At 38.5% G+C, this 14,051-nt stretch overlaps 1 protein-coding gene across 2 annotated transcripts; it reads right to left on the bottom strand.

Moving 5' to 3' along the window:
• Window positions 1-344: 344 nt before the first annotated feature.
• FGFR1OP2 (FGFR1 oncogene partner 2) lies at window positions 345-13,787 on the bottom strand. 2 transcript variants are annotated; one of them, XM_027450025.3, is made up of 6 exons: window positions 13,647-13,787; window positions 10,607-10,743; window positions 9,303-9,420; window positions 8,089-8,231; window positions 4,477-4,590; window positions 345-2,888 (listed from the first exon to the last, which is right to left on the bottom strand). In XM_027450025.3, the coding sequence occupies exons 1-6, from the start codon at window positions 13,648-13,650 to the stop codon at window positions 2,751-2,753; spliced, it is 654 nt and encodes a 217-aa protein (XP_027305826.2). In that variant the 5' UTR covers window positions 13,651-13,787; the 3' UTR covers window positions 345-2,750. The 2 variants fall into 2 exon arrangements, with proteins under 2 accessions (XP_027305826.2, XP_038029813.1); XM_038173885.2 differs by lacking the exon at window positions 13,647-13,787 and adding an exon at window positions 13,201-13,329.
• Window positions 13,788-14,051: the final 264 nt, after the last annotated feature.

The following is a 14,051-nucleotide window of genomic DNA, read 5'->3' on the forward strand; positions in this document are numbered from 1 at the left end:
TGTACCAAAATGTTCTGATACAAAAATCAAAACTCTGTGGACTGTTTTTTGCTTATTCTTACTGCTTTTCTGTATTAAACAGTTCCAGTAGTTCACTTAAAAAATGAGTAACTACCTGCGTGGAGCTGATTGATTGTTAACCATCCATTTTCTCTTGGAAAATGGAACTCTTTTTTTCCCTGCTATTTGGGAACATGAATAAAAGCACTAGAAATGGGCTTGCCTGCTTTAAAGCATAAATTCATGAGAGAAAAGCAAAATGGTGTCTTTCTTAGATGATACTAACACGGCTTATTTCAGATCCAGTATCTTGCTTTGTGAAAATAATCATGAAAACATCCATATTTATTGTATTTACTTTATTGATAAAATAAGTTTACTGTACAGTACACAATTCTAGCCATAAATTCTTTTCAAGCTATCAGCATTACAAAAATAACAGGTTTGCAATGAAAAATAGTCACTCCACACCATGTGAAGGCTCTTTAAAATCCTAAAGTGATCAGGTCAGGGGAATGGAAGAAGAGATGTATGAAAGGTGAAAACTAGGAGTAGATAAATTAAGTCACTTCTTAAATTACAAAAATAAACACTAATCAAGCATTATTTCACAATAGAGCAACCCTAAAGAACTGCCACAGACTAACAACCCTTCTCTTCTATATACTCTGGAGATTGTATTTGAAAGACAAGCCAGAAGGTCAGCCATGAAACTGCGTTCAGTGTAAAATGGATGTAAGTGCCCTTGATACAAGTCAATGGCTGAAAAGACATGTATAGAAAAAGAACTTAACTGAAACCGAATCTTCTTCCAAGTTTGCAACAACAAAACACACTCCATTGAAACAGATGTTGCTTCTACTAAGTCACCAGCTTGCAAGCTACAGCAGAAATGCAAAATCTAAATGATATAAGCATTGGCAAAGTTTTATAGGTAACAGCTGACAACTATATTTTGAGCTTGAGATAAAATGGTCTGAAAAACCCCCACTTCCCCCAAGTTTGGAAAGAGCTAAAACTTTTTTCTTCATGCACTTAATGTCCCCCATATATTCTTAAACCTATAAACATGTTAAGATGCTTTCTGTCTGGAAGGAGAAATAGCAGTTTCTCCAGTTACAAGAAATGCTGTACAATGTTAGAGAGCTTGATTTATCTGCCTGTTCTGAGCTCTTCTTATAACTGCATTTCCTGGCATATGCATTAGCTAATTGAAAACTGGCATTTATTCTCAGCTTGATGCTTTTTCCCACCACTCCACTTGTTTCTCTTAAGCAGTATGGGAAGGCATTTGACAATACCAGAAGAAAAACATTAGGCTCCCTATAAATTAGTTCACTGGGAACTGAAAGTTCAGTCTTAGACCTTTTGGTGCATTTATCTTGAGACAAGTTGTATTTAAAACTGACACACTGAAAGTGTTTAATTCCTTCTGCACTGTTGCAACTAAAAATGGAATTTGATTAAATAAGGAATTCAACTCATTTTGCTAGGTGAGATATTAAATGGACAAAATACTCAACTGTGCTTGCTGTTTGTAGCTCTTCAATTTCTGTGGTTGAAAGCTTTCACTATGCTTCGAGTCTGTGTTCCAATTAAAGAATACATGAGCATGTTAGACAAAAAGTCATGATACACATCAATATTAGAAATGTTCTTGGTGCTTCAAACAAGAATCCAACATAAGCTGTGCCTTGATCTAGAAGTGCCAGTTAATTTTTATATCTACTGATATTTTAGGATTAAAAGTGAGAAGTCTATTTGTAAATGTGTAATACATTGAAAGTTCCTAGTGAAAACAGATCTTGAATATTTAGTCCTTAGGGGAAAAAAAAAAAGAGGGGGGATGGGAGCAGTAATTATTGATTGCAGACTGCCAAGTCTGCCATACAGCTCCTTCCTTCTTCCCCCAACTACCTTTGTTCTGCTATGGCTTGGGTGCTTTCAGATTGCTATTTCCCAGTTTGGGAAGGCAATCCAAGAAGTAGATGGGACTACTGTGGGACTTGTCTAGTAGATAGAACTCTTCTACAGATAAAGAACTGAGCTTGGTTTTCTCTCTCATAAAGTAAATAGTTAATCCAGAATTATACTGTTTGTATTCCAGAAAGCAAAAAAGAACAGTTCTTTTCATATTTTGAAGATATAATTAAGGATGCATCTCTTAAAAAATCTTTTTAATTTAAGAAAACTGAACAAAGGCAAAAGCATTGCTTATGTTTAAACTGGCGGGATACCCTGTGGCAAAGTAACAGAAATGTTTAAGTTTTATGGTGCCTACTCACCCTTTCCATTAAACAGGCTTGTTGCAAAATTCCAAATTTCAAAAAATTTAAAAGGAAAAATGCAATATGGATTGTGCACAAAGCATACTCAGTTATGCTGTGATGAGACATTAAATTGTCTTTATTGTATAGTAGGTGCATTGAAGTTTTGTATATGCAGTAATTTATATAAACTATGTGAAATCATGTCTTATTTGCAAAATAACTTCATATAAAAATAATTCCTAATTTGGTAAGTGCATTAATCCATTTCCTACTGAAGTTAGATCTATGGCAATTAATCTGTCATTAAGGTTTTTATAGAATACCCCTTTGAATGTATTTCACATGGTAAAAAAGCCACTAAACTGAAGTTCAAGACACATTATCTTGCTGGTGCCCTATTCAGTAACAAGTGCTTGACAAGTGACCCCTGATATTCCATTTGTAAAGTGTGCAATTAAAGCTTGTTGACTTCTATAGTCTTTAGCTTTTCCTCAGGCTCAAATCACTGCTTGTTACTAATCCTGAAAGAGATGTACTCTCTGATGCATCTTCTTTCTTGAGGTTCAGGAATGATTCTCTAGTTATCTGAAGAATTTCTCTCAAGCCTTTGTTTTCTTGCTATAACCAGAGGGAAAAAAAGACATTATAGAACTCCAGAAAGAAGGAAGTCAGGATAACTATATTAATAATCTCCCTTTCCAAATGTGTATAAGGATTAAAATATCAACTTGTAGGTAGTGTCATGTTACCTTCTAAAACTAGGAAGAGTAGGTCTGACCCATATGTATGCTCTTTTGAACAGGCATTAAACGTCAAATTAAAGCTCAAACCACACAGTGTAAGAAAAGGATAATTAAATGCAAATGTTGCATTTCAAAAAAAGCCTACTTTCCATGAACTCTGTTCCATAATAAACTCTTATTAGCACTTAGTCAAAATGCAATAGCACTGACCCTGTAATGATAAGAAACCCTGAAGTCTTCCAAAAGCATGAGGTTTTAGATGTTATATAAAACAAATTAAAAATAAGACCTTAAAAATCTTGTGTTTGTGCATATCTACTTGCAGCCTAGTTTCTTACTAGTATGAAGTTGTATTTCACTCAGTTGTATTTACACTCAGTCTTAATAATTAAGTCAGTATGTAAAAGTCAGTATATAAATCACTACTTCCAGAGATGGAATGGTACTTAACACTCCACCCAACAATGGTAGTGCAACAAAATAGCAGTGTGACTGAGTGATACAGTAACTCAGTAACAGTGATAATGTTTACTCTGTTGCTCTAATGGATGAGCTTCAGTTACACTCAAAACAATAGGACCAAAAATATTTGGTCCTAAGACTGTCTGACCAAAAACATTTTACAATAAAACAGACTATACTGAAAACGCAGCATGCAAAGCAACCTGTTTCACGTGCAAGATTCCTATAGAGCTACAAACAGAAAGAAAAGAACCCTTTACAGAACAGTCTAGACTTTAAAAGTGATTTGTATATAATTGGTAGCAACACTGCAAATACTGTACCCAGTTCCCTGCTTATTAATGATGTATAACATAGTTCTACAATGTCTTACAAGAAGGCAGCCAGGAAAAGCCAAGGAGGAAATAATGATTTTCTAATCTTCCTGAGTATTAATCAGATGACCAGAGTAAGAGAAACAAATCCCAGAAGTTACTGATTTAGACAGGTAATTTTAATGCAGCTACCGGAAGAATACAGAAAGTTATTTGCTTAGTAGTTTTGGAAAGATGGTACCATAGTGAAGGCTAGCCTAATGTTAGGTATGGCTCCCCTAAAACTTTGATACACGTATTGAACATATTCTTATGCCTAACCTAATTATCTGAATCAGTCAAGTATTTGCATAAAACTGTCTTTTTTCTGCCCTCTAATATTGGCATTAAGTACATGAGACAATACTCAAGCCCTAAATACTGAAAGACTGTCCAAGACTTGTGTACAGATAGAACTGTAGGGTCAGAATGAAGTGTGTGATTTAGAGATCTGGAATACATATTAAAGCTTGCATGAACACACGAGGTAGCAGTAGCCTGCTCCCCTAACTCTCCAAATAAGCAAGTTTCCCTGTATCGAGGTCTGTACCCTGAATTCTTTGAGGTGTTACAGTCACCTCTAAGTATTTAATGTGGGGGGAAGGAGAAATCATTATTGTGCCATTGTTGTTTGGATTTCATACTTACTTCAAGCTGAATGATACGTTCCTGCTCTTTACAGCCGTGCTTTTCATCAATTTCAATTGCTTTTCTCATTACTGCTGCCATTTCTGTAATTTGGTCCACATGCACTTGTAGTTCCTAAGCCATATAAATAATACGACACTTTTAGTAATCTATTTACTGCATTATTAAAAATAAGCAAAGCATTAAATGTGCATTTTAACTGCTCTGACACTTAATAAAAATATGAATGCAGACCTAGCTTTGTGAAAGAAGTTCTAATTCTGCAGCATGAAGGGCTACTGCAGTCCTGTTCATTTAAATAAATCTGTTCCCTCTTGAGAGTTTTATAAAAGAAAATATGCTTAAATGACTATACCCTTGGCAACTTCCATGCCTTCGAGATGGCTACAGGTGAGCCATGCGCTTGTTCTGGCAAGAATCTCTGGTGTTGCAGGAGATGTGTATCATTGTGGATATGCAGAAAGACCAACTTCACTTAACAACAGCAGCATACGCGACATTCCTTCCACCTATGTGAAAGCTGGTCCCAAGCCTGGTTCAGCCAGTACCAGCCTGTGGGTAGGCATTTGTCTCTTAAAAAGAGCAGGCAAAGTAGTTATCCTTATTACTACATCATATACTAGGAAACTCAGATCTGTCCTTAGCTCTTACCTAAGGTACTTCTGCTCAAATTCAATTTCAGCTGATCTGGGATTTGGACTCCAGAGGTCCATGTCCTTGCTGAACTGTAAGAAATGGGCTTGTATCCTGATTGACCTCTTTGTGTCTGTGAATTAACACTGGCAGGGCACTTTCCCATTGTAAAGAACTACTGCATCTTACTCAGAGTCAAGTAGAGGAAAAAAGTACAATAGTTCTGTTTATAATCTTTTTCCACTGTTGATGGTGATAGGAGCCATTAACACAGGCATAACAGCCTTTGCAAACAAACTTAAATTTTAGATAATTTTCCTTGTTTGCAGAGAACTGATATCTAACCTACTGACTTTGTTGACTTGGGTGATGTTTTACTTTCTCCCTGGCCAACATACCAACAGGAAATGCTTAAAGGGTCCCTACCTACTTCTCCTGTACATCTAGAGAAAATACCTTTGGCATTCACTGCTGTTCAGTTAAGCTAAATGTTGTAATGCTGTTTCCAAAGACCTTATTTTCATTCCTTTCCTCTACTTGTTTCTTATTCCAAATCTACTAACAGCCTTTTCATGTCTGGTCTGACCTTTGCAAAATTCACAACAGTTACTATTACCAGGGAAGAGGACTGAAAACTGCTGTGTATACCTAAAAACAGGATGGATTAAATCCCACCTTTACATTATAAATTTGACTGGAGGTCCACACAGCTAGCAGATGATCAGCTTGCCCTTCAGCTATCAGAAACAACTATAAAAAAAAAATTCTTGGAATTGTAGAGTATCTGACCAAAGCAAGCATACTTCATTAAAAATGAACATCAGCCCCTTCCACCCTTCTCTGCTGTTCCAGCTGCCAAAGCTGTGGTTTAGCTGTTCATTCAGTGTTCACTTGCAGCATGGGTGTGAGGGGAAGGGGGGGGGAGGAGAGAAGGACCTTGCCGTACATCTTTATTTTCTTCTCAATTTCCAATGAGGGTGAATGTATAGAACATTTTTTTCAACAAAAGTTGCTTTTCAGTATATGTTTTTTAAGAATAAGTTTTGGCTTCAAAGGAAGCTGCAGTCAGTAGTAAAAGAATGAGCTGGCAAATCCTTCCTGGAGAAGGATTAGGAAGGAGTTAGTGGCTTTTACATACACTGCTGTCCTCCCTGCTTCCCCTTTGGCTAGTTGATGTGGCCTCTCAATCAGTATGAGCTAGAGCTTGTTTCAAAGTTACTAACCGGAGACCAGATGCTAACACAAAACTGTAAAGCTCTCCTCTGGAAGCCAAATGTGAACAAGTTAGATGCTGTAAGAGCAAACAACACAACATAGGAGTTTCTTTATGAACATAGCTTCAAACATCTATAAACATTTATATTTCCTCTTTTATTTTGCATGTTAGTCTCTCTCTTCACAGAAAACAAACACACAATTCCAGTCCTCATTTCAGTTGAGCAAATTCAAACAGCACAGTTTGTGCAGGGTCTTTACTAGTGACACAAACTTTTCTCATGCACATAAGACTGCTAAAAAATATTTTTCTATTTAAAGGAGGTGCTTGCTGATCTGCAGAAATTAGTGAGTTAAATAATATTTTGCAAGTAGGTACTGAAGTTAATAGCTGCCACTTGACAGAACAGTGTTTACTGGTAACATTGAAATTCATTCCTTAGGTATTATGGATATTTTAGGTAATATGAAAAGCAGCATTTAAAGACTGTTTCAAGATTGTTCAATCTTACTGAATGAGAAGACCGATTAGAAGCATAAATAATGAAATTCCAGAAATCCTAAGTGTCAGGAAAGAGTAATAAATCCTCTGTATCAGGCATTGTTGTGGGGTCAGATTTAACCAAAATGTTGAAGCATAAATTTCCTGCTTAAATATATATATATAGATATAGATATATAGATATAGATATATATAAACACATATACAAATGTTTTTTGTTTTTTTTTGTTTTTTTACTTCCAAGCTTATAATCCATTAAAAAAAATGTTCCTAAATGATTTTCTAAGTCCATTTCAGGACTGATATTTGACCTTCTTGTCTAAGTACCAAAGTCACTCCTGAGGCTACAAATTATATCTCTCTATATATATCAAGGTAACCTCTGAAAAGGATATATACTTTTTTTTTTTAAGGGGCTTATGTTAAAGATACAGTTCTCATCTGGTAAATTCACAATAATTTAAGTAGTCCTATTGATTTTGGTGGAGCTAACTACATGGGCATGCTTCTGTAAAGAGATAAGAAGATCAAAATCCTAAACTGTTCTCACAGTATGCTGACCCAAGCTCTGCCTTTCAGACTTAGTTTGTTGAGGTTAAAGGTAATCAAACATTTAGAACTATTGTTTGTCTATGCAGTTGTAGTGCTGATGATTATATTTAAAATGAAAACCTTTGCTAAAAAGCTTCAGTTTAGATTTGTTAGTGATCTAGAATCACAAATTTTCCTGACAAAATACATAGAAAGCCTAAACTATATATTAAAAAATAATATAATTATTAAAAAATTAATAAAAGCTCTTTTGAGTCTTGGATTTTTAATTTGCTAGACATTTAGCGGAAAAAAGTGTGAAAATTAAGTTTTTAAAACTTATTCCCTCCCCCATTCTCTCCAGTAAGCACAGGTTTACTAATTATTTGTTGGAGTCACAAGCCTAAGTTAAATACAGTCTAAAAATCTCAATATTACTGAGATCTATTGGTATCTGCAACTGTAACAGATCGGTTGACTTAAAGACCTAAGCAAAACTTAAGTACATTAAGTAGATACACTAATGAAGTACTACCTGATAAAAGCTTACATAAATCAGCAGCTGGTAAGGCTAACCTATTAGACTGATCAAGTTTCCTGTTTATATTACCTGGCCTGTAAAGGTTAGAACTTGTTAGTACAATGATATAAAAACTGAGGCAACATAACCTTTGAATTGATCCATTACAAAAAAAAAAAAAAAAAAAAAAAAAGCCCAATGAAGTTATTACCTTGGAATGTTGCTCTTTTAACTTCACTATTATACTTGGATCGTCCTTTTTGCTTGCCATAAGCAACCTAAACATTTGTTCTCTGTATTTGCTCATTATGAGTTCCAAAGCAGACTGATGTTCTTCAAGAGACGTGCGTAGTTCTACCAATGGAATTTTAAAATTCAATTAGTTTTACAGAGGAGTGAAACAAAATGCAAAAATACTTCAGCCTGAGAAAACAGACTGTCCTGTCCTGACGCATCACGTCTCCTTCCACCACAAAACCTCCATAGTCTCTGCAAACTTCTTCAGTGGTGACTGCCCAGGAAAATTCTTTTTCAGTCAGAAACAGTCTTATTGGTTGATTTGACTTCAGTCCCTTTAGCTTACGTAAACCATCCTAAGAGTAGCTGAGGAGTTTTACTATAGAGGCTAGAATCAGCCCTGTACATTAATTGGAAAGAAGTTTACATATCTGTTTTAATTTGCAGCTTGGTAAAATACAAATTTTAAAAATGCCCATGTTCAAAATATACTAAGTCTGGCTTAGATTAAAAGTACTAAACAGTTCAGGGCTACCTCAGCTAAAATTTTCCAAAGCAGAACTTCTTATGAACCAAGCTCAAAGACAACAAGAAAAACAGAAAATAGTGCTTTGAGGCCAATTTTGTTCCCCATTTTTTTTTTGTGCTTCACAAAAGGACAAATAATTCCTGAGATAAGACAAGATCCATACAAGTTGAGATCATTGACTCAAGATCATTGCACAATATTTTAGAGTGCCCATGGAATTCCAGGAAGAATGGTATGCTCCTAGTGTATGGAATGCAGAAGGAATTATACTAGTGTACTTATACCTTAAGTTTTCCTGACAGCTCCTGATTTATTTATTTTTTTTATTATTATTTATTTTTTAAGGAATGGAAACACATTTCCACATAGATACTAACATTGTAGAAACTTAGAAACTGTAATTGTATCTCCTTATACTCAACATTAGATAAGGACTGAAACGACTGCTTTCCACAATTGTTTTTTTAAATCCTGGTCCCAGTGGTGGGACATCTGGACTCCATATTTGATTATATTATGATCAGTTAAACTGACAAGTTGAACTTAGAAGAAAATGTTTCTCCTATAAAAAAAATTTTGTGGACTTGATCAATGATGAAAATCTCACTGATTAGACAGGTGCAGGCTCAAACTTGAATAGGATAGTATATTAGTCTTACCTTTATTCTCCTGTTGCAATTCCCTAATCTGTCTGTTTTCTTGTTGGATACCCATCACTAATGTAGACCGAGGACGATGTCTTGCTACTTCATTGAGCTCCTGAATTTCCTCTTGGTACTAGTTATTTAAAAAAAAAAAAAAAAAAAGTCAGCAAGTCACTAAGAACCAGTTATAAAATGTCAGTGAAAGTCTGTAACCAACAAAATACATGCTTGTTTTTAATTAATTATATAAAACAGACAAAACCACATCTGGCAGTACTGCCAATGTACTTACTACCCTTTAGAAACACTTGCTTTAAAACTTGCTTTAATTTTTTTTTAAATCAAAAAATTTGATACCTCAGAGCTGTGTAGTGGGCATGACCTGCAGTTAGTGCAGGTCAAGTTTGCCATCAGGTCATTAGAACAGATACACAGGTGGTAAAGAAAAGCCATGAGGTCCTGACCTCTGCAGCTTCCCAATTCCCTAAAGCATGCGTATGAGCACAAGTCACACGGACCTAAATGAACAAATCCTGACTCTCAGCAAGTGGGTAGATTTAATACTCACTCCTAAGCTATGAAGCCTCTGCATGACTAGTTTTGCAGGGATAAAGCATATAGAATCACATTCTTGCAATGATTTTGGACAGAAGGGACCTTAGAGATCATCTAGTTCCAACCCCGATATGCAGGGTTTTATTATTTTACAGGCTCATTAACGTGGATTGAAATTGAAATGACAGGCTGAACTTCCAAATGGAAAGACAGCAGACACCTTTATGTTTTTCGCAAAGCTCTCTACTGAAAGTCACACTCGACCTAATTATATCCCTCAGACAGCTTAACATCGGAATGGAAATAATAGCAAATATGCCCAAAAGGCTGACTTAAAAGAAAAGGAGACAGTGAAAAGATGGAAGTATTCTGAACAGAAGGACCTATGACAGACCTCTGTATGATTAAATCTACATGTTTGAATCAATAAAACAGGTGGTATTTCACAGAAGAGCAAAACACGAGTTACCACACAATGGTTTGTAGGATACTAACCCCATTCCTACCAGTGCTCTTCACATAAGCACTAGTTTTCAATATTTAAGCTAGAGTAGCAAGCAAAACTTCTTTGCAGGATCACACGAAATTTATAAGCCATCTATTTTTCGATGACAGTCGCACCCACAACAGGAATACTTAGTATGGTATTTAAAGAATAACAAATTACAATACTGATTCTGTATTGCACAGTATCACACAAAAATGTCTTAAGCAATGTGTTTCCAAGCTGATTTTAATGGAGTAAACAAAGAAGAAAAACAAACCTGTTTCATTGCTTCAACCCTCTTGTTAAGAGCTGTAGTCTGTTCGATAAGAGCTTCTGCAGCATTGTCATGTTCCCTTAGCCGTTCCACCAGTGCTTTCGCATCTGCTAAGGCTTTCTCAATTGTGCAACTCATTTCTAAAGGTTAGAAATGGATTATTTTCACACTATTGCCTGTTTTAGAGAGAACCGCTGTGTGAGATATATTTTCTAAGTTTGAAGCAGCTGAATACAACCTTCCCCTCTTCCTCGAACAGCCATAATTGACATTTTAGACCTATGTTGTCTTCAAGGAGTAGGAAAAAATCATATACCCTAAAAATTCTGTTTGCTTTTCCTTCTTTTTAATTGCTGTTCAGACCATGGATTACAGCTAGGAAGTGAAAGTAAATCATGTGTCATGAAGAGAGTACTTGATATTTGCAAAGTATTTGATATTTGAGAAGTATAGATCCAACACAAAAGAGAATGCCAAAGGACTATACATGTAGTAGGCTTGAATACTTTGATGAATTAAGTCAGCAGAGAAAGGGAAGAGCTAAAACTGATAGCATAGAGAAAATTACTGTGGGAAAATTCCAACACCCAAAGGCTTGTGTTTTCTTCATGTATAAAAATGAACACAAGAATCATTGCATGGAATGAAGTTGTAAAATACGTCATTTTCAACAGGATAGAGCAAGAGAGCAACTTGGCCAAGAGAATGAACCGACAGCATAGTTAAAATACCAGCCTTCTAATTGCAGTAGCTGTTAGCAGAAATTACCTAAACTTGCAAAATGCTTACACATGCTAGCATTTTCAACGCACTTTACACTCATTTTCTTGGACTTATTCTTGATAGATTACATGTCAAGACTCAGACTCTTCATTCTTCAAGTTTTTGTTTTAAGAAATCTTGTGTGTTTTCTACTGAAAAGAAAATCTATTTCAACTCCTTGATAAGTTCTTCAGCAATAAGACACTAATGATAGAGGCTTATTAAAGACACGCGCCTTATTAATGTAAAGCTTGATATTTTTTTCAGGAAATTTTCTGTGAGAATCTATTTCTTAGCTGGGACATTTGCTGAAGGAGAGATTTTTGCAAGCATAAAATGTCAGTGAACAACTGAGATACAGGGCAAAATAACTTGCTTCAGATTGGTTTTCTGACTTAGGCTCCTTTACAAATCATAGCATAGGATCTTTAGCCAAATTGAAAGAAATCTTCATGTTTTCCCCAACTGACCTTTTCCCACTGCCCATGTACGTAGCAGAAAAAAGGATATTTCCAATACAGGAAATTTCACCATTACCCTCAAAGATTTACAAGCGTATCAAGGACATCCCATCTACATGCACCGAGATGTGGGGGGAAGCTAACGTCCTCTCTGAAGAGCCTATGTGCACCCCTGACCTTTCTTCAAAGCCTAACCTCCCCAGATATTTTAATTTGGTAATTTCGTTAATTGTTCCCTCTACTCTGAGGAACATACGTAGCAGAAAAGCATTTTGTTTACTTTTGCTATGCAGAAGGGTCCCAGAAAGGTTGAGTCTTGCTTCCTGACAGAGAAGCTTGAGTAAGCAAGCTTCATGTATGCACGGTGCACAACCATTTTAAACTTTTTTTCTGCAAATTGTGTGTTACCAAAAGCATCACCATTTGGCACATACAGATTTCCTATAAATATCCACAATGTGAATTCCTTAATATTTATCAACTCAAGTTTTCATTTTAACTTCCATATTTATGTACTTGAGGTATCAAGTCAAGTCCTTCAGTAAACTAGTGCGTTATCACAGGCAGTTAATATATTCACTTGGGTTTGGCAGTTCGAGCTCTTTTTCATATCGTGTAGAAAGGAATCATATTGTGTTGCTTTTAAGGATCTGCTCTGCTTGCGCCTTATTTCTCCTTCAATTTTGGTCTCATGTTCTTGCTGGGCTACAAAGTCCTACACACAAAACCTGACCTTCCATGATAGCTGACTAAACCGTTACAGACATTGATTTAATCAGATCCATATTACAAGAGAATTTGAAGGGCAGTCTTTAGCGCTATTCACAGGCCACAAATTCTCCAGCCATCACAACCAAAGCCTCTCAGACCTCTCTGTGATCTGGGAGCACATTTTGCATTGACTACAATGTAGCTAACACCTCGGATAATTTGCATCACTGCCATTTTTTAAGCAAGGTATGTGTTCATCCTTCTTTGCGCTTTGACACAAGACAAAAAGAAATCCCCTTCTTGCAAAGCTGTTTCCATTCCTTCTCTCAGCAGATGAGCCAGGGCAGACACGTGTGGAACGAGGCCGCACAAACTGGGCAGCAGCCACCTGCCCTCCCAGCGCTGAAGGTGAAGCGGGCCTCAAGCTACATCCTGTTTTTGTGCAGGATACATGCCTCAGGAAGGAGGCTCGTTATTTGCATCATTGTAATCACAGCCCCAAACGTTGGCTAGGCTTCCTCTGGGTGAGGCACCGGCCCTGACCTGTGGCATTTACAATTCTCTCCTCTTGCCCACTGGCTGCCGATCACAGGCAGAACGGTTGTCTTATCCTAAAAGATATCTCCGTACGTGAGTTAACCCGAGCGTTTAGAAATTAAATACCAGTGAACCAAAGACGTTCGGCGCAGGGCAGTTCCCATGCATCCCTTTGCTCGCAGGCAGGCTGCTAGTGGCGGTGACACCCTGGGCTGCCCCCGCAGGGCTGTGGGGCTGCAGGTGACCGACACGGCCCGGCCGCCACCACGGACTCGCTCCCCGTCACTTCCTGCCCTTCGCTAATTGCTCCCCCTACCTAATTGGGCAGCACGATAACCAACCCAAAACAAAGACTCCCGCCCAGCCCAGCCTCCCCTGGGCTTTGACTCCAAATCCGCCTCGGGGCGGCCTCACCGACCTGCTAGGTTTACAGCAGTCAGGACTATCGCGACACCCGCCGCCTGTCGCGAGACGGCAGGCACACGAAAGCTGACAGAAGCTCCCCCCCATCTCCCCGGACCCCTCTCCGTTTGCCTGCCTCCCCCCACACCCTGCCGCCCCGCTCCGCTCACTCATGGCCACCGGCTCCAGCGGCGCCCCGGGGCAGGTGTCAGGGCCCCGCTGCCCGCCCCGCTCTCAAATGGCGGCGGGCAGCTGCGGGGCGGCGCCGCGCCGTGACGGGGACGCGGACGCGGGCGGGGCCTCGCTCCCCCCCCCCCCCCCCACCTCTCGCGAGAACTCCGCCTCCCGTCTCCCCTCCTCGGCTCGCTATTGGCTGTGGGGCGGGAGCCCCTCCCCTTTCCCGTGCCCCATGCCGCCCCCCCCCCGCGCGGCAGGCAGTTGCGAGGCGGCGCGGGAGGCGGCCGCCGGCTGGGCCATGGGGGCTGCGTGACCCCGGCGGGGCGCCGGGGTCCGCGGGGCAGGAGGAGGAGGAGAGGAGAGGAGAGGGGAGGGGAGGGGAGGGGAGGGGAGGGGAG

The sequence above is a fragment of the Anas platyrhynchos genome, chromosome 1 (genome assembly GCF_047663525.1).
Source record: "Anas platyrhynchos isolate ZD024472 breed Pekin duck chromosome 1, IASCAAS_PekinDuck_T2T, whole genome shotgun sequence".
Taxonomy (NCBI): domain Eukaryota; kingdom Metazoa; phylum Chordata; class Aves; order Anseriformes; family Anatidae; genus Anas; species Anas platyrhynchos.